Raw genomic sequence first — 20,822 nt, 5'->3', positions numbered from 1 at the left:
CACGCTCTTACCTGCCTCACCTACCTGATATTCACAATGTCCACCTTATGTCAAATTTGCCATAACTTCCATGTCCACATTTAGAACATGTTGACATACTGCGTCAAATTATTTTGTGCAGTCCTAGCCCTCTTTCCCCTATCTATTTGGATCAAGTCCTCCCTAATAGCAGCAGATCACAGTATCAATGTAACTTGGGAGCCCTCAACCTGAAAATAAAAAAAAAAAAACACACGCGTCTCTATAGCAAAGTGAATTCTTCCAAGGACTGGTCCTGCACATTGTCCTCCCAAACATCTGTGTGAGCAAGTGATGTCCTCCATCCTGTTGGCTACGCCACTATATACGTCTGGTGTAGATATAGTTAATTGTTGCATTTTCGCTTTATTACCTAGGATGCCACCAACAAAAAAAATAAATCTAGAAATAGTTTTTACTTTTGTATCTAATTAAGGCCCAAAGCAATCTAATGGCTTTATCTCTTATTAACACAGATGATGGGAAGAGTCTGAAGACATGTTTCCATAGTAACTGTTGCTCAGATTTATTTTTCTTTATTAAAGGGAAACGAGACCATAATGTAAAGAAGCAGTTTTTTTTTTTTTTATTAAAAAAATAAATAAGGATACGTATATTAATGTACAATTTGTTCTTATGTAATAGGCCACAAAAATTCAGAATTTGTGATTTTTTTTTTTTAGACTAATACAGAAAAATATATATTTTAAATGTGATTTTTCATGTTATATGAATCTGGAGATATCTATGCAGCTGGTCATTTGTCAAGGGTGTGGTATGATTACGTCGACATTCAGAATGGTCACAATGTCGACATGTTCTGCATGTCGACTGTCAGAATGTCAACAACCAATATGTCGACATTCAAAAATGGGGGATTAGGATGCAGTGAATGCTGTAATGCACAGGTTCTCAAACTCTGTCCTCAGGACCCCAAACGGCGTGTTTTCCAGGTCTCCTCACAGAATCACAAGTGAAATGCAGTGTAATCTATGCAGACGAGCAACTGTCTGAAAACTGAAAAAAACTTATGTCACATGGGGGTGATATTGGTTAGTGTTTATACTTCTAAAAATCAAGGAAACATTTTTCACATTTTTTTTTTCCTTCTTTAAATTTAAGACATTTTATTTTTTAAGCTGCATACACGAACAACGATGTTTTGAACATTATCGTTAAACGATATCGTTTAAAAAAATCGTTCACTTTGAGTCAAACGATGAACGATTATCGTTCATGCGCGTTCACGTTTGTAGTTCAGTCAGACTTGTCGACTGAACGATTTTCATTAAGGGAATATGCAAAAATAGTTTGTAGTTCAAAAAAATCGTTCATTACACTTTAAAAAATCTGACAGAAAATCGTTGGCAACAAAATCGTTGGGTGTGTATGCAGCTTAAGAGTTACTTTGCCTGTATCAAAGGTCCACCATTTTATTTTCATTTATTTAACTTTTCAATTATGATAGGTTTAAAAAGTAGGGGGAAGTCATGAACAAGAGGAAGCCTTCCCCAGTCACACGCATTCCTAAATGTCTATTCAATGACTGCAGGACCGATGTAGACGTGTGACTAAAGAAATCTCCTATAAGCAGCACCTCTCATTAGTCCAGCTCAGCATACAGTATGTGCCTGGGTTACGCTCAATCATCATTGTGTATTTACACTCCCCGCTAGCAGGCGCTCAAGAAACATCGCTCTGCAGAAACTCATACACAGGAGCCACATTTGCATGGACACCCCCTTATTGTATGGATGCACGGTATGCTTATATGGTAATTCACCTACAATCTATTGACATTTCATCTCAGGTCCCTTAAGGTTTTGGAATCTCAAGGTCCGATTCAGAGGAGGACGTGATGCAGATGATTGCAGAGTTGAGTCGCACTGCACGCACGCACGCGCCACTATTGATTGGCGATGGTGGTTGCAGTGAGATCCTAGACGCAGAGCGTCAGTGAGCATTTATGGGAGGTAACTGGGGAGGGGCGGGGGCTAGAAGAACACAGGCGTGTCCCAACAGTTTCATGGGCGTGTTTTTGCTTGCGACTGCATCTGTGTATGCATTGGCTCAGACGGCTTACTCCCGCCGGACATTCCAAGCAGCCATAGGATTGCTCAGATGTTCAATGGTTTTTGTAAGCAATCGGCGGATCAGAGATGCTGCCAATGGGCACCTCTGTACAAGTCCCGGCGGCTGTGGCATTTGCATATTTTCGCAGTACCCAAGCATACAGATAGGCAGTGGCAACAGAATTAGCATACACCTCTGAATGAGGCCCTTTATTCCAATTGAGCTAGCAGAGTATTTTATGGGTTGGGCACGGGAACCAGGCGGTCAGAATACAGACAGAGGCATACCGAAAGTCAGATTAGCGACAGATTTCTGTAAGGGTTAGGGTAACCCTCCCCCTAACTCACCCCTCCTGCAGCTTAACCTGAAGCCTCCTGTCCCACAGTCTTACCCTCTCCCTAACCCTAATATTAACCTCCTCACCCTGTCGCAACCAGGCATCGCGTTGAATAATAGATAATCAGATGATTAAATCGGATTTAAAATAACGAAGGTCCCCTTGATACATAACAAGCAAAACAACGTTCTTAAGCAAATCGTGATTTTATGAAAACAGTTCAATTACAATAAAAAATAAAACGTGAATTAAATAGAAGGTACAATGACTGGAATGTCATCCGCATTACAAGTAAACAAACCACATTTCATGTTACATATGGCGAGGAGATGGAAAAGGAACTTGTTCATTCCGCTACATCTTCAGCAACTCCTAACAATAAGCGCTAATTACATATTCATGTAATATGTTCACATATTTCTGCCCAAATTGCTAACATCTTTAAAAACATTCTTTGGTTCAAGCGGAGAGCGAGGATTCATCAGCGAGAAAACACAGCTGACACATCTGATCTGGCCGAGCCGGCGTCAGGCTTTTCTCTATATATATACACACACACACACACACACACACACACACAATCCCACAAGCCCCTTTCAAAATGCAGAGCGCTGCGATAGCTGAAAAAGCGACTGCAAGAAACCTGTATTTACTGTGAAAACAAACCATTTGTTCTGGTAATGAGCCATTTTAAATAGCTTTTTTTCCTTCTATACAATTGAATTTGGTGTTAGAAACTGTTCTCGTATGGCTTTCATCTTTTATCTTCCAGAGCAGTTGTTGAAGAACTACAAGTCCCAGCATGCAGTGCCGGAGTGTCTGCTACTGTAAGACATTCTGGTTGCTTTATGCTTTGAGAAACGCTGAAGACGAGGAGGGTATATTTACTAAAGTGTGTTTCTTCAGAAGTGGAGGTGTTGCCCTGAGCAACCAATCATATTCTACTTAACATTTACTAGCACCTTCTAAAAGATAATAGCTAGAATCCGATTGGTTGCTATGGGCAACATATCCACTTCTAAAAACCCGCACTTTAGTAAATATACCCCCCTAGGACTACATTTTAGTTTAGACTGGATGAAGAAGAAAAATCATAAATCTTTAGAATAACGTAACGTTTGTGCGGCTTTCTGATGGTACATAAAATGGTTTGTTCCACAGTTAGAACCAGGCGATTTTTCTGACATCCTATAGAATAATTTCTCCACCGAGGGCATCTAAGGTCATACAGGCTGTTAGCCACACACTTTACTGAAGATTTATGACAAAACAGTAGTTTTAGTAGTAAATAGATTTTCCCTGTAGCTGACCCAGTACAGCGCGGTTGCAGTAAATTAACGTTTGCCTATAGGGTATTGATCCATAAGCAGTGCTGGGGTGCATAAACCCTAATAACATATAATTGTCTTTGGCTTATCTTGCATTGAAGCCATCAAACATTATATGTCCATGCAAAGGGGTCATAAACTGCTGCACACCTGTAGCAGCAATGCCAAAGCATTAACACTCTTGCCTTACACTGTAAAACATCCAAGACGAATGTTTAGTAATGCAGCAGAGGTGGATACCGTTTCTGTTCACATTCTAAGGGTCACAGTAAAATGGTGCGCAACGTCCCCTGTGCGCTTACAGCTAGGCGACAACCCCCAGCAATGCTGTGCACACACCTGGCACACAGGACTTTGATCTTGCTAAATGGCAGTAACAATGAACGGATCTTGAAAACAGACTTTTGTATTCATGATCACCGAGTCGTGCAATAGTAAAAAGAGAACATTAATGGAAAACCAACCGTACTTCAAAGCCAGCATTCTTTCATCATTTGTCACAGCAACTCTGGGGCGGATGAGCCTAAGAATGTTGGATGGGTTTGTCTGGATTCAGATTTTGTTTTGCAAAACAAAATTCCAGGGGGATAAGCTGTAATTCTGATGTATACTAGCAGCGCTCAGAGCTTCAGAAGCAATAACTTTCGAGCTTTGGCCTCTATCCGTTTTGTGCTTTCAGCATATAAACTGCTCATTACTAGGAATAAAATGGCTGGTTATAAAATTAACTCTACAACTCACTTGTGCCTCACACCAAGTCAATGTTTCCAATGAACTGATGGGCACAATATAGAGTCAGTCCACAAAATGGCTGCCTCCACTGTAAATTAGTGACAAGCCCACTTTAGCAACTAGGTATCTAACCAAATAAAGTCTTCTCTCTGATTACAGTTTGATAACCTGTTTAAGTTGAAGTAAAACACCATGCCACAGTGATGTCAGTAGTGACTTGGTTGTATACTGGTTCAAAATGGCTGCCACCACTATAAGCTTTGCATTAGGCAGTACAGGCGGCCTGAAGCAGAGTTGCATGTATTGTGCAGTGCACTTACCCCCTATGTATACGCCAGGTTTGCTACTAATAATCATTACTGTGCACCTGCACTATGTGCAAAAGACATGCCAGCAAACAGGCACATTTTTGCTCCAGCAGACACAGTGCAAAATGAAAATTCATGATGCGCTCTGCAAACAGACATACATCCAACCCTGCATCAACCCACTAGTTCCTAGGTTAGTCTATTTTAACATATGTTGGAGTTAAATAAAAATGTACTTCTGAACCAAAACAATTCAGGGGAGATCACCAGAGCAGCCCGGAAGGCTTCAAAGGTCGCGCACTGCGACCCACTCTCCGGCTACTACTTGCCCAATTTAAACAGAAGGCATTACTGTCTACGTTGATGGCTTGTGAACCTCTTATCACGAGTGAGGAGACACACTGATAAACACTGCCATTAGTTCGAAAAAGGTCACCTTAGTAGGAAAGAAAACCCCAACACCATATCAGACTGCTACAGGCTAAAGTAAAGCAAAACATTGTATTTTCTCAAACCCTTTGACTCATACAAAACTGGGCTGACCAATGTCCAAAGGAAATTAAATCATGTTGCAAAATCACAGGATTTCTTCATTTGTATCGCACAATCCTCAGAAACCAGTTCAACAGTGATTCGAAATAATCTAAGTTCCAGACGATCTTTTGTCATCAAACCGCTTAAAGATCTATTAAAAGTTTTGTGTCAGAAATAAGACGGCAGCAACAAAAGTGACCTGTGACAATGAGCTGGCGGAAAAGACGCTCCAATGTGGAATGAAAGAACCGTAATGTTTACAATACAATACACATTACAGTAGAAGTTTCCTGCACTTAAGGTTTTCCAGCTCCGTAGTGTTCCTGAATGAGCATAGTTCATCATGGCAGGAAACAAACAGCTCAGAAATCAGGTATGGTCCTTGCTAGATCGTGTAGTGAGATCACAGTAACCAGTTACAGCAGACTGCATGCCGGAAGTCCGGGGAAGTGTATATAAACTTATGTATGCAACATCCGTGGAAAGTTTGCCATGAACAATTTACAACACTCTTCTTGTACCAGTCAGGGCTCCGGTAGATTGACTGGCATCACTGGAAGGGACAGTGAGCAAGGCTAAAACAAAAGCCATACAAATGATCTTAATACAATGAGAAATATTACAAAATTTACATTTACAAGTAAATCAACATTTTCTGCTCTTCTAAAAGAGGATAGCCCTCAGAATAAAAGCCCAGTCCCTCAAAAGATGTCCAATCAGCAAAACACGTTCATGTCGGTGGAGTTGAAACTGGCGTAGCCTGGGCTCAGTTGGTGCAAGGCGGGCATTCGAGACTCCAGGGAGTTCTCTGGTTTGGGAGAGGTCACTTGGCTCCTCTTTCTCAACATCTGTCCAATGCCCATCATAGGAAATCGACCCCGGCTTCTGACACAGTTTGGGCTCCCCAAGTTCCCAGAAACATTATTGTTACCCGACGGGGAGTGGGGAGAAGTCGGGGACATGGACTCAGAGCTGGATGGGCTGCTCTTGTCCTCATATGTGAAAGAGGATAGTGTGGAATGAGCCTTTACGGGAGTCGTGTTGTCAAACTGGAAGATTGGGGACAGAGTTCTTTCACTTGAGTGACGGGGAGAGAAGAATACCGGAGAATCTATGACTCGGTACTGATGAGACGGAGACAGGGATTCTATTTGGTCTTCTCGGTTCACAGACTCGAAAGAACGTACGACATTCAGGTGAGGCTCCCTCATGCGGCCACCCATGTTCATGTTCACCGTCTCCTGCGAGTGGGAGTCTTGACGTCTCATAATCTTCGGAGTTCTTGGATCTGGGCTTTGCATCTCCAGATATTCCAGGGAGCACGATGTTACACATGCAGGCTTGTTCAATCGGGCTTCATGGAAAGGGCTTAGCCCACCAATGGATTCTGCAATAAACATAAAATAAGTATCTGAGAAATGAAATACTAAATCAAGACTTGAATTACTGTACGATGGACCTGTTTCGGAGTTGTACGCCTTTGGATGCAGCAGCGATGCTAACCTATGCTAATGACGCAGCAGGTGTCTGAAGACAAAAGAAGCTCACTTTCAGCATCACATCCCAGTGCTGTGTCAATAGATCCAGCATCAAATCACCATCACGACCATAGTTCACGGCGCTGGCCATGTGAGTGAGACCAAGTCTACTCAGAATGGCCATCGCTGGCTCCGTAGCTCAGACGACGCAGACAATTGCCTGGGCACTCGCAGAAACGGGGGCGCCATGCCCAGTTTTCAGGAACGCTGGCTGTCACCGCCCCCAAACCAGCTTAGAGGTACTGTGATCCTGCACAGTGCAGATCCAGAGGACACCTCCAACAATCGAAGTTGTGCCATCATGTTTGCGTACAACTCTAAACCAGGCCCAATATTAAAAGAACAATACCTACATTGAAGAACATTTCTGCAATAACACCAACGCATGCTTCTCGTAACCCAGTTTCTATCATTTCTTCCAATATGCAACTGTTTGACTTGGCCAACTATCAGTATCGCGTACCCACTAGGTGGAAACATCAAGAGCTGCTGTGGGTATGGATTGACAACCCTTCGTGCTCCAGCTCTCTATAAGCTCATAATTCTGTCACTGTATTTCATGCTGACACATGCTATGAGCAGGCACAAGTTCATGGGCACGTACCAGGGCCCCTACATCTGCAGATCCTTATGTACTTATCTCACCCATGCATCATACATGTCTAGGACGTTGCTTAGGGTGCAATATAAATTTATCGGTAACACTTAAGAGTTAACAGTTTCTATAATAGATCAGGTTTGTTGAATACTATGAACCTTCTCAAGCCGGCCATAGACTGTGCGGACAAGGGGAGGAGTAATGGCCTGATAATCGGAGAGCCTCTATACACTGCGCAATGTAAGGTGGCCATCCCCATTCACTAACTCAAGTTAGCTGAACAGTGGTCGGGAGGATCGGACAGGTGAAATAACCAAGTCAAAGGCCCTCATTCAGAGCCGCTCGCTAGCGGCAGTACGCTCGTTCCGAGCGATGTTCGCACATCTGCGCATGCGTACGGTTTTTAGTACGCATGCGCGAACCAGTCAGTGCGGCCGAAAATCGTTCGTATGCTATATAGCGAGTGCCTGCTATTTTGAGTGACAGAAGGAGGCGTATGTGGGTGGTAACAGGGGAAGGTGCTTGAAAACGGGGGTGTGGAATTCGAACGCAGGCGTGCTTAAAGGTCAAAACGGGCGTTTTAAGGGAGTGCATAATTAATACAGCAGCGTCATTGACCACGTCACTTATTTTTTTTTTTAACTCAGAACTGCTCGCAAAATAGCGGTTGAAAAAACCAACCACAAGAATAGCGAGCAGTTCATACGCTGTACGATGTACTCGATTAATCTAATAAATAGCGGACATGATGTATGGTGCGAGCGGCCAGGGGGCGTTTTTATCAAATAAACGAGCGTATGTTTTGCTCGCTCGTTCAGACTTAGAGGTGTGAACAGACTGCAATGTGCGAACGGATCATTTGAATAGCCACCCCTTGTTTCTGAACGAACGACCGCAAATAGCGAACGGCTCTGAATCAGGCCCAAAGAGTCCAGACTGGTTTTTCAGGCTGTGAACGATTATCAGCCAGGTCCATACACTGAATGGTAACCGTTCAGAACAGTCGTTTCATTGGCCGACTTGAAGGATTATCGTATGGTCAGCTTTCCAGCTCTGCCGGCTGCCCGCCAAGGTCTATTGGAGCCAATAGAGAAGGGAGGAGAATGAGAAAAGGCCGGACCACTGGCTGCCTCGCTCAGCAGACAAGTAGTTAAAATTAAAACGGAATTCTATTTATTTTTCTAAATATCCCAAATAAAGAAATTTAATAATCAAGAATGCTTAGTATGTATGGGTCAGTGTCCATTCAAACATCTCATCCTTGTGAGCGATTTGGCTGCTGTACATAGGAACTTGTATTTTGCAAGCCCATGCAAAGCCATACTGCTGCAGGCGTTATCCCTTACCTCGCTCAGACTTGGACGACTTCCGTTCCTTAACTTGAGGCTTGGCGTTGTGACCTTGCGTCATGAGAGAAGAGGGCTGTCGGTGGGAGGGAGAGCATTTTTCCATCTTCTTCTGCCCAGCGCACTGCTCACCTCGTTTTTCTGTATCCTTGGGTTTTCTTTCCTAGAGGTTACACAGAGTACACCTGATTGTCAAAACAAGTTTTTGAACCTAAGGGGTTTACCTGGAATCGCACCTTCCTGCTGTTTACAGGAAAGAGACGTAACCGACGTATAAACTGTCACACTTCACGGATCAGAAAATACATAAATTATTCACAATTATTGCAGTGTTACGATAACTGACAGGCACTAAAATTCCAACATAACTCTGCTTAGATTAAGAACTACAGCACATTCCAAAGCGATTGGGACTTGTCACCGTCTCGCTGCTCCGGGGCCTATGGCTTCTAATAAGGACATTGGTCAAATGTCAAGAAAAGTATTTTTTCCTTTTTAAAGTTAGAGATTCTTAAAAAGCCACAGTGTGTGTTTATTCAAGGTTTATCTGAAGCCCTCCCAGCAAATATGCACAGTGCTAGGGTGATGTAATAGTGGAGAGCACTCAATGGACTTTGAAAAGTTAGAGGGGATTTATTCCACACTACAGAAAAGAGTCATTTAAAATCCCTCCTTGAAGTGGAATAAATGACATGACAACAGGTTTAGTCCTGCTGTTATACAGTAGGGACACACCTCGATAGGAGTTCCATCAACCAATAGTAACAATGTTCCGTGGTGTGTATGCGGGAAATATCCCGACCGCAGGGATTCCGACGCCAGAATCCCGAAGGTAAGTAGCGTGGTTGGGAGGAGAGTTAGCGTTAGGCACTGAGGGGTGAGAGGGGGGGGGGGGGGGGGGCGGTTAGGGTCAGGAACCGAGGAGGGTAGGGAGAGAGTTAGAATACTGGCCGACAAGTATTCTAGCCCTGTTGGGGTGCTGGCGTCGAGAATCTGACTGCCGGGATCCCAAGAGCCGGCATCCCTGTCGGCGGTGGGGAACCCAAATAATATAGAAAAATTAATTGTGTGATGACATTGTATCTTAGCAACATGAATACAGGTACATCCTACAGGATGGCTGTTTCCACTGTATGTTGCTAAATGATAATAATATGTAGCAGAATTAACCTGGCCAATGTATTATTTTAGGACGGCTTGTAAGCAGCGGTTATTTCCCCTAATGATTTGTCAGTACTGAGTATCATGGTCTGAGCAGCCTGTAAATGAATGGGTGAGGAGGTGTATTACTTGGTGTGATGCTGCTGTGAGTTAGGCCTCCCCTGAGTACTGAGGACAGCTCGCAGTACAGCCAGCAGAAGGGGAGATACAGTTTCTGTGGTTGACATGAATCAGACACATCCTCCTCATTCCTTTAGAAAGTGGAACCCTAGGAGGAGTTTCCGATCACCTCTTCCATTCCCAATGGGCAGGAAACGCAGCATCGCTGAGACACGCTCCCTCTGCCAAGCCCCAGACACATTTCATCACTTGGCTATTGTATAACATCCTGAGCCAGCGCAAAGACCAGTGAACCACAACGTGTAGAGATCTGCTCTTCCTAAAAAGTGACTGAAATACGAGACGTTTCCTTATCTCTGCCAATGAATGGGAGCAGCAGCCTCCGTCTGTCTTACTTCCTGCAATGCTGCTTTTCTGGCTTTGTTTGGAGTTTTATGGGCATTTCTGTTATGGTTATTTTACCGGTGTATGAAAATAATAACAATGATCAAGACAGATTGTAAGCTCTTGAGAGCAGAGCCCATCAATCCCACTTTGTGCACTATACATCACAGGACCCACATCTGAGCTATGACCAGTCACAGGGTTAATGTGCTCCGTTAACTTTACTAAAACTATTTGGTAGGGAAGTAGTGGGGAATTTACCTGCCCGCCGGGACTTCATGCCCATTCTGTAAGATTCATGCCACATCTCCCATTATAGGCAGGTTTTCCCTGCCCTATCAAACATTGATGACAAAAGTGTCTGTGGGGGGTATCCCTACGAAAGTGCTGAGTGATGTTGGGGGACCTTAGGAAAAATTTACCATTTAGTCTAAGAGTGGTCAATCCTTTTAAATAACTGCCATAAGAAACAATACAACAGTGTCCCCGGGGGCCAAATGTTGATCAGTAGTCTTTGCCAAATAATAACTTTTATACCAAGACTCTCTCTCTCAGACATGTGGGTCCCCTTATTTTAATCTAGAAGACAAGCTCTACATAACCGGTATTTCTGTGCAATAACCCTTTGAAGACACGGTTCACTTGCTGCATTTTCTTATCATTCTAGGAAAGGGACCACGGATGACTGGGGTTCTCACCTCGTAGTAGTTCTTATTGGACTTGTGCTTCTGCAATTGATGCATCTGGTTCTTGTGGCAAACGTTGTCATTTATGTCGGGTTTCTGGCGTGAAAGGAAAAGCAGATGTTAGATACAGATCCCAGCCCATTCTGCAGTAAGAGCTGCCCTTAATCCCACTTCCCCCTTCATCCAGGGAGATCCTGCAAACAAGCCAGGCAAAGAGCACAAGCAAATAACAATGATTAGGCCTACCCTCATGGTGATTAGGTAGCGCTCCAGTTTCCTGTTCAGCAAGAAGTAGACGGCCAGAGTGTGACAGGCGCGGTTTGAGAGGATGACGTTGATGACGTCACTGTGCTTGTAACCGAGCTTCTCAGACATGTGGCGTACTACACTCTGGCTCAGATCTTCAAGGTGGATCCTAGGCGGCAGGAAAACACCACGGATATAGGTAAATCAGGGTAAATAAGGATGCACAGGAATTACACTGAAAGGTTAAAATCAATCTGAAGACAATAGTCCATTTGCAGATCTCTTTTTACTTAAAGCCCACTAGATGATTTGCTCAAAGGCGACTATTTGGAAATAAAAGCAACGATTAGTTTCCATGGCAATTTAGCAATGCTAGGGCGCTCTTCAATATCCACTCTGGCTTTATCATTATACATGGGTAAAGCAAAGGGTGATCTTATGCCATCTTCTAACTGTGTACTATAATGTAACATACAAATACAGATCTCGGGTTTACAAATATAAAACTCTCATCTAGATCGGCTTAGAACCACCATATTATAAGCCAGCTGAAATTCCTCTCTTAACTTGCTGTGAAGTCCAGGCACTGAGTATTGGCAATCCCGGGGTTAAACACGCTTGCTGAACTTGTGCAGAACTACATTGCCCATATTGCACTATTTTGCGGTGGGTTTCTACATAAAATATGACGTGTGCATGCAACAGTCCCACTATCGAGGACCACGCGTGTCCTTCAAGCATCCCGCAAGTCCTAACAAGGTCACAGTTGTCAATCTCTGTGTCCATCATTCCAAAAGGACACAACTGACCATTGAGAGTGGTCTCCGTATGACAGCTGTGTAAGGGTTAGTGCGTTATCCTATATTATCTTTAATTACTGCCCTAAAGGCATTCTGACCTATTGCTCCCCCATTACATTAATAATCTAGTCAGATACTCTACTGACAGGTAATGCATCCGTCATCAGCAACGCTACGCCCCCCCTGGATTCTTCATTAGCCTTTTTAGAGTAAGTAAATACACAGAACCACAGCACTCGTCTCCTTAAAAAGAAAATATTGCTGCATTTTAAAGAGAAAATCTGTTGCTCTTAATTGCCATATAAATGGCACTGGAAGGGGTTGGGTGTGCTTAATAAGCCACTCCAAGTGAGCAATATTAGAAAACACCGCTAGCTCTGGGAAAAATCTATCAGGCACTTAGGACCCCTGCTAATCTCGCTTATGTAGCAATTAAAAAAAGGTAGCGGACCAGCCCTCGATTTTCCTTGTCAAAAGAAAACTGCCATTAAACATTAAGCAGGCAAGTGCTGATTACAGAAACATCTGTAGGCGAGTATTAACGACTGCTAATTGTTAAAGCTTTGTTTATTTGTAAATAGGATTATTGGACGCCCTGATGACAGACTGTATTTCAGGAAGGAGATCGTCTTTAGTCTCACAAAGAAAGGAGCACAGTAACATCAGACTATCCTGTTGCAATTAATGAAACTCTTATGCTGGACGGTCCTATAATATCTGCCAGGGTTTCAGAGTTTGAGGAGTGGTCATTTAGACTTCAGTCTTTTGAGGTTATTTCCATTCACCAAATATTCTTGTTAGGAATGGAGGCAGGGGAGGACAGCACGGTGCACAAAACATTGCCCTACTGTGAAGGGATAACCTGCAAGTAACCCGGAGACCTGTGTGTTTGATGGCAAACAGAGTGGACAGTGTAAAGTCCGAAATATCTAAAGAGGAGACGTGGGACTGATTAAAAGCATGGAGAAGGCCATGAAATGTATGAGAACATTTTATTTGACCTTTGCATGGCTCCAATACTCAAACCCATATTTAGATAATTAAAGAGCTCAAACAGGCATTAGGTACAGCATTCAAAGTGCATCTCTGTAGTATAGCATACTAAGGGCCTCCCACGCAGACCCTGGCCTCCACCCTTCCAGAAACCGGAGACGCACACGCCCCCATTTCTGGAAACGCTGCCCAAAAATGCCCCGACTGCCTCCCAAATACCTCAGCCTGCCAGTCAGGCTTTTAAGAAAGCACATTGAATGCCCGAAAACAACATTGTCATGTTAAAGTATTAAAAGAAGTGTTTGCTGGATCTACCTATTGGGATAAGTGAATGTGTGGGGTCCTTTTCCATGATAGTTGTCGTTAAGCCATCGATTCGCCAGCGCTTGCTGGATGGTCGGCCTTTTGAGTGGATCTGGTTCCAGCAGAGACCGCAGGAAATTAACAGCAGCTGAAAGACACAGCAAAAGGGGGAGAATTAAATAATGAAAATAATTGGCCAGTTAGGGCATTTATGCAACTGAATAATCTCTGCACTCTGTTTTATTCTTCAATTAATTCCCCCCACAAACCATAGCTGCTTTAGATATAAAACAGATATGATCACTGAACTTGATTCTCATACAGGGGGAGCTGCATCAAACTCAGGCAACATGAGGAGAAGTTGCCCAGGTTAAATACATCTACCCTACAGTGATTGGATATAGTGGATAATGGGATGTACCAAGCATGAAAATGCGCCCAAATCTCTGAAAATGCATATGTACCAAGCTTGGATCCGGTGGGTAACGCCATCTGTAGATCTGTAGATGGCGTTAAACCAATAGAAGCCTATGGCTTCTTATCGGGTTTCTTCTGAGAGGGATCTAAATAGGATCCCTCCCAATATCCTCCGCGGCGGCGTGCACCGTTCACCCATTGCGCAGAGGGATTTCTGGGTAATAAACCTGGCAGTCACCTTAGTATCTAGCTACTGCAAAGGACAGCTCTTGCCGCGATTTTAATCGCATTTATATATACACATACTGGCGTAATTAACTCCGGTATGTACCCGATAAGTGGCGCGCAATACAAATTGCAGAATTACCAAATATTGATCTATGTACATTAAGGTATTACTAATGGTCTTAATAAAATAAAAAAAATTATCTGTATGACACAATACAAACTATTCCATGCAAAATATACCAGCATTGCATAATACTGCACTCTAGGCATTTCCATACAGGCTAATTTCCATCACAAACCACCCCTCTTGCAGCAATGATGACATTACAGAAAGCACTCTTGAAACGGGCCTGTGAAGCAAGCAGCCTGTAGTTACAAAAAAACCTGGAGGAACGCGTGAATGCCCCACGCTGCTAGCTTATGAATGGCCTCCGAGATGTATGCGGTACTTACCAGGAGAGAGGTGGGTGGGTAACGGGTTCATGGCTTTGTCTACCATCTTCTGATACAAGGCTCTCAGGCTAAACGGCTCCACGGTGAATGGCAGAGTGCCAGTCAGCATTGCATACATGTTAACGCCACTTGAAAAATAAAAATGGTGACAGTACAGGTTAAGCCTAGGTAGGAATAAGACCTGGTTGAAAGTTTTTTTTTCACAACAACTTTATACAGCTTTAGCCCCCACCCACTCCCTGGCCTGCCGCAGCGCCGTTCGAAGTGGTCGTCATGTATTTCCTGGAATACATGAAAATGCAAGACCGTGCAAACCACTGTTTGGGTAACACCCGTGGAACAGTAGTCAATACTTACTACTCTGCATTACGTTTAACAGACAAGAGGATATGATTTAACAAAGCAGCAACATTGGTAAGTTACCTCTACTCGGCGGCTTTTAACCGCAAATTTCAAGTGGCACTAATAATAAGCACAACACACGCACTGGGATGTGCACTTAATATTAGCGTTGCTTTATATATTGATGTCAAACCTGACGAGAAGAGATGGCTTATTATGGCTGCTGCTTTGTAAGCAATACCCCCATATCTCTCCGGAGACATACAAATAGCCTTTCCTCAAACTCTGCTCAACAATGACACGTAAAAACTAAAATAAGCAAAAGCTCGGGTGTATTTTGAGACAGTGTCAGTGTTTACAGCAGCTGCATGGTGTACCAATTACTATTATTCTAGTAACCATGGAAAGTTTAGTTGACCAGCAGAGACCTGACAAAGACTGACAGCCCCCCAGCAACATCTGGGCCAGCAGTAGGGACATGCACCACTATAGGGCTAAATAGCGTTAATAATAATAAAAAGCAAAACCCTTATTTTAGCTAGTATTTCGCACTAGGTGCCAGCTGGTTACACGTTCCACAACCCAGTGTGAAGTGTCCTTCATACACCAGTATTCTCAGTTCCTTCTATATTATGTCTCCATGGTTACCTCGCTGCTTACACCATGCTGCTGAGACACACTGATATTTTTATTAATGCTATCATTTAACATTCTGTTTATATGTGCAATTAAAATAGGTACAAGAATAGCAATGATAAAAATAATAAACACACCACAATTAGCCTAAGTAAAGGGGGAGAGAAAGAGGAGAGAGAGGGAGAGAGAAGAGAAGGAGAGTGTAATGGTGGGTACACACGGTATGATGTGTAGCCACCGATGCGACCGACAATCCGAGGGCTGACATATCGTGCGGTCCCCTACACACGGGGCGATCCGGTGCCCGACATGCCATGCCCCCCCCACTGCATGGAATCGTCAGTCGCTTCGCCTGATCTGTTCTACATGCAGAAAAATCAGGCGAAGCGATGAAAGACCCCACGGAAGCGCGCAATGCATGATATCCCGCATACACACAGAATGATATTGCTATTTTATCATTCCAAGGCGTCCGATCGTGTGCAATATGGTTCAGTGTGTATGGGGCCTTTACAGGGAAGGAAAGAGTGAGACAGGGAAACTAAGAGAAAGACTGAAGGAGTGAGAACAAGAGAGAGGGAGAAAGTGAGTGAGAGACAGAGGGAGAGCGCAATCTTGTCACTACTTGCGGATTAAACCCACCATGTACTGCATGCATTAATGGAGTGCTAACGTAAAGGACATTTATACATCCAAAAAGGTCAAAGGCCTTAAAGACTGTTTATTTACATTCCAATGTCAGTGTGTGTATATGGGAATAGCGTCTAAGTGAGGCTGTTCTGTGGTATATTTGATTAGTTTTGCACACTCTGTGTCGCTATCATGCACTATACACCTCTCCCTAACCGCAATGGATTCTAATATCCACTAAATTACTAAACACAGTCATGTTTCATGAAATACCTCCATAGCCTTGTAAGACACACACAAAGCAGAACTAAGAAATAAAAATCACATCTTTGGCTATTATTTTAATCAAACAGAGACTACATTTGTGGTATTTGCATCTAAAAAAAAACAAAACAAAAAAAAACACACTTACATGGACCAAACGTCCACTTTGGGGCCATATTTCTTCCTCGCCAGCAGTTCTGGCGCAGCATAAGCCGGACTCCCGCACTGCGTGCTGAATGGGTCTGTGTATCCCAAGATACCGGCACAGTTGCTCAATCCGAAATCTGCAAACACAAATACAGACAAATGGTTTTACCCGTCAGCCTAATAAGCTAAGCAGGACATTAAGGTAGTGGCCAGAGCATACATTATAGGTTGTCAGGACCCCATAGAGTGCATGTTTTCTATGTCTCCTCACAGAATCACAAGTGAATTTTTTTTTTTTCTTTAAAATGTGTCAATCTGTAGTGAACGGTGTGTTCCCTACAGATTGACACATTTTAAAAGAAAAAAAAAAATGTCACTGCTAGGTGCCCTGGAAGCCGTGAAAGATAGATAAATAGGGGTGCACTCTCCAGTCTTTTCAAAGGTTTTCTTTACTCCATAAAAGATATTACAGCATATGCAGGATCAACGTTTCGGTCCTCTACTTGGACCTTTGACAAAGGTCCAAGTGAAGGACCGAAACATTGATCCTGCATATGCTGTAATATCTTTTATGGAATAAAGAAATCCTTTGAAAAGACTGGTGAGTGCACCCCTATTTTTTTTCTTGTTATTAAGGCCCTGATGGGTTTCTTATGGGTTGGTCACCCCAGCAAAATGTGATAATAGACGGGAGTGTGGACACAGCTATATCTATATCTCTATATATATATAAAATGTATTTATTTTTTCTTCCCAGGGAAGGATACACATCTCTCGCCCCAGTGTGTCGCAATTAATCTACAGTGAACAGATTTCCATTAGCGGGCACAAAATGAGTTCCGTGAGCAAACACATAGCTGCACAGTCAGCAGTGAGATTTGGCACTAGGGAATGGGAAAGGAAACGGAACACAATGGGGTCACGCAAACACTGCTGGGGTGAAGAGATCTGCCGCATATAATCTCCACTAGGACAGATCAAGTGTAAACGGAGGACTACAATGTTAATGGGAAGCTCATTAAGGAATTTGCATACCAATGAGTTTGATGTTGTTGTTCTCATCCAGTAACAGATTTTCAATCTTCAAATCTCTGCGGGAAAGACGACAATTAAAGACTGAGCACAGGCAAGGGCAAGCAGTGACCCCCGGAGGGGTTAATGCAAGAGAGATTACAAGTCATTACTGAAGAATGGAGGCTCTATTGGGTAAACGGGGAAATTGCTAGTCTTGCCACAAATACAGGATGAAACAAAATGAAAACAAAAAAACAGCATTTTTAATGCTTTATTAAAGATAAAGGGGTCCATTTACTAAGCAGTGTTAGGAGACGAAGGGAAAAGTGATAAGGTACCATGAAATCAGCTCCCAACTGTCATTTTTCAAACACAGCCTGTGAGATGGCAGTTGGGAGCTGATTGGCTGACACCTTATCACTTTTCCCTCTGTCTCCTAACACTGCTTAGTAAATAGACCCTCACAATCACTGTAATGTCCCTCAGAGTTCTAATTTCCGTTCCCGTTTCTATATTCAGTTTAAAGCGTGATAAGACTTAGTGGAAGGAATTCAATTGTTTAAGCCAGCGGCTCTGCCTAATAGACGGCCGACAGAGCAATTCAATTGTTGCGCCTTTCGGGCGCGATAGCCGCCAGCATTTGTGCTCACATCATCCTGAAGTGGCGAGCAGAAATGTGCGATAAGTCCTGGTTTTGGGCCCCCAAACTACTGTTTGGGCACCTTAACCAGGACTTTAGGTGGATTTAACAGCTATAACCGGTCTCTTTGGGCTCAACATGTGTGATAAAGCATGGGCGCCCTAAGCCAATAGAATATCGCACCCGAACTCCCGTCACTTTAGATGGTTAATAGGGTGCGATAAAACAACTGAATCGCCCCCAGAACAGGATGCACGAACATCAGAAATGCAGTCAAACACCAGAAAATTTTGGGGTCTGACCGCTTTTCTCATATGCATCAAGTTCCGGAATGCTATGCATTCCAGGGCTTTGATGCGGTGGGCAATGCCAACTTCAGATGGCGTTGCCCAGTGGAATCCTATGTGCTTCTATTCACAATGTGCCCCCCCCCCCCCGCCTTGGAGGGATCCAACCAAATCCCTCCCTATAACCCCCGCGGCGCACGTTAGAGGGACTTCGTGATTTGTAAATAACATCGGCATGCGTGCGAAGGGTAACGGAACAGAAACATATTGATTTTTTTTTTTTTTTTTTTACTAATCTGAACAATTGCACAGCAAAAAGTGTTACAGTAGATTTACCCAAAATGTCTAAAAGTCAGAATCTAGCTCTCTTTTTGTATACTGTAGTAGATAAATGAAAGCTACAATCAGATTGGTTGCTACTGGTGACACCCCCCCTTCTGCCGGTTTAGACTTTTTAGTAAATCTATGCCATTGTGTATAATATCTGTAGCCCATTCAATGACCAAAACCATCATTAATGTAAAAATATCAAAAAAACAATTCCAGTATAGTAGGAAATAAGAAGAACAGCACACCAGTTATGTACTATTCTGTAAATATTCAGAAAAATCTGCACTAAAAAGTAACAATATTTTCCTGATAGGTTAGAACCAGATTGTGCCAAGAGAATCTAGAAAGGAGGACAGTGGCAAATGAATTAATCAGGTCTATTTCAATACATGGCATATTACAGTGGGATTAGAATACAAATATCATTAATGGGTTATGTAAAGGAGTAATCCAACAAGAATGTGTTGCTATAAAAAGATAATACACTTTTTCCCCAACACTAAGATACAATAGAGAAGCAGGAAATAGAATGGAACAGCTCTGACAGTAATTATACTGCTGATAGTGTGCATCACAGAAAAATTGAGGTCGGCGAACTTTCATTTAGCCTTCAATGCTCGCTCAGAACGTGAGAGGCGCCGAAAATGATTGGAGCGCCTCAAGTCCCCGGAATATTATTTCACAAAGTCCCTGGTCTATTATTCTATTTATAAACTTCAGTCACTTCAACAAAAGAGCCAGGTAAATCCTTGTCTTGTCGTGACTCCTCTCCCATTGTATTTAGAACGCCTGTCTTTCATGGCGCGGAGAGCCATTTACCAGCATAAATTTATGAATAATGGAAACTTCACACAAAGTTGTGATCTTTCTGCTAACAATGAGTGTGACTCAGTCCTTCATTCACACAATTCTAAAACACACCAAGAAGAATTCCAGACCTATTTCCAACAACTAAAATTGTTCTGTGCCATTTTTAAGAACGGTGTCATAAATAAATGGTCGTCTTTGTTTGTTTTTTTACCTCAAGAGAAGACATTTTTGTCATGGGAAATGACTGCATAGTTAGGAGTTAAATATAGAAAATACAGAAAGAGTTCTAATCACAGATACTTCCCCGCTTTTGTGACATTTTTGCACCTGTTCCATTTCAAACCCCTGAACATAGCACTTTACCATTGCAAATATGTTTTCATTTGCAAATACTATTCAGGTTAGCTTGGCTGCAGAGTAAACAGATCTTATACTCCGCTCCAATGATGCCTCATTTAAAAAGACTGCCATGTAAATATCAACCCTACCCGAATAGAACAAAGGCTCATCTTTTCTAATGCAAAACATTAGTGCATGAGCTCTCTGTAAATCCTTTATTGCCTGTGTAATAGACAGACATGATAATAACAGCAATTCGTATATAAGTCTACTGATCTATTCCATCACTAATTTGTTAACTTTGTTTTTTATTATTGGTATGCTGCCACAAAATTATGTTTTTTCCAACTCCTTTCAGAAGTAGTCTGAAGTAAACTTAATTGGGTATCTTCACCCCCTATTCCCCAAAGAGTTTTTTATTTTTGTGGCAACAATAAAGGGGTAAATATAAATGAGGCAGCCATTTTGCTAATCCCAAATCCATGGTCGCTTATCAGTTCTCTTACAAACCAGCAAACCATAAATTTTGGTCATGTCTCGTGACTATTAATCATGAAGAAGCTATTGGAGGTCACTGGTTCTTAGTGAACAGGTATTTATTATCATTTAAATATAGCGCACACCACATCCCTGCCCGAGGGAGGGAGGCGCGCACACACACACACACACACAGCTAACCATAACACCAACCATGCTGCTGACAAAAGTTTTCAAAGAATATTGGTACTGCCCAGAAAATGGCTGCCTCTGATGCATGTGTAAACAAGAAGTACTCTTTAA

The 20,822-nt window shown here is 42.8% G+C and overlaps 1 protein-coding gene across 1 annotated transcript in view; it reads right to left on the bottom strand.

Moving 5' to 3' along the window:
* Nucleotides 1–722: 722 nt before the first annotated feature.
* The window catches only part of HUNK (hormonally up-regulated Neu-associated kinase), a 68,705-nt gene continuing 48,605 nt past the window's right edge, over nt 723–20,822 (bottom strand). The window contains exons 4-11 of the mRNA XM_088481647.1: nt 17,658–17,713; nt 16,624–16,759; nt 14,604–14,731; nt 13,518–13,653; nt 11,410–11,578; nt 11,176–11,259; nt 8,813–8,975; nt 723–6,717 (exon numbers count right to left, since the gene is read on the bottom strand). Coding sequence (XP_088337773.1) covers nt 6,047–6,717; nt 8,813–8,975; nt 11,176–11,259; nt 11,410–11,578; nt 13,518–13,653; nt 14,604–14,731; nt 16,624–16,759; nt 17,658–17,713 — 1,543 coding nt within the window. The 3' untranslated portion in view covers nt 723–6,046. The remainder of the gene's footprint in view (nt 6,718–8,812; nt 8,976–11,175; nt 11,260–11,409; nt 11,579–13,517; nt 13,654–14,603; nt 14,732–16,623; nt 16,760–17,657; nt 17,714–20,822) is intronic.

This window comes from Taudactylus pleione, unplaced genomic scaffold (assembly GCF_031769625.1).
Source record: "Taudactylus pleione unplaced genomic scaffold, aTauple2 ptg000276l, whole genome shotgun sequence".
Classification (NCBI taxonomy): domain Eukaryota; kingdom Metazoa; phylum Chordata; class Amphibia; order Anura; family Myobatrachidae; genus Taudactylus; species Taudactylus pleione.
Note: the sequence above shows the minus strand (reverse complement) of the source record. Positions and strands in the feature narration are given on the sequence as shown.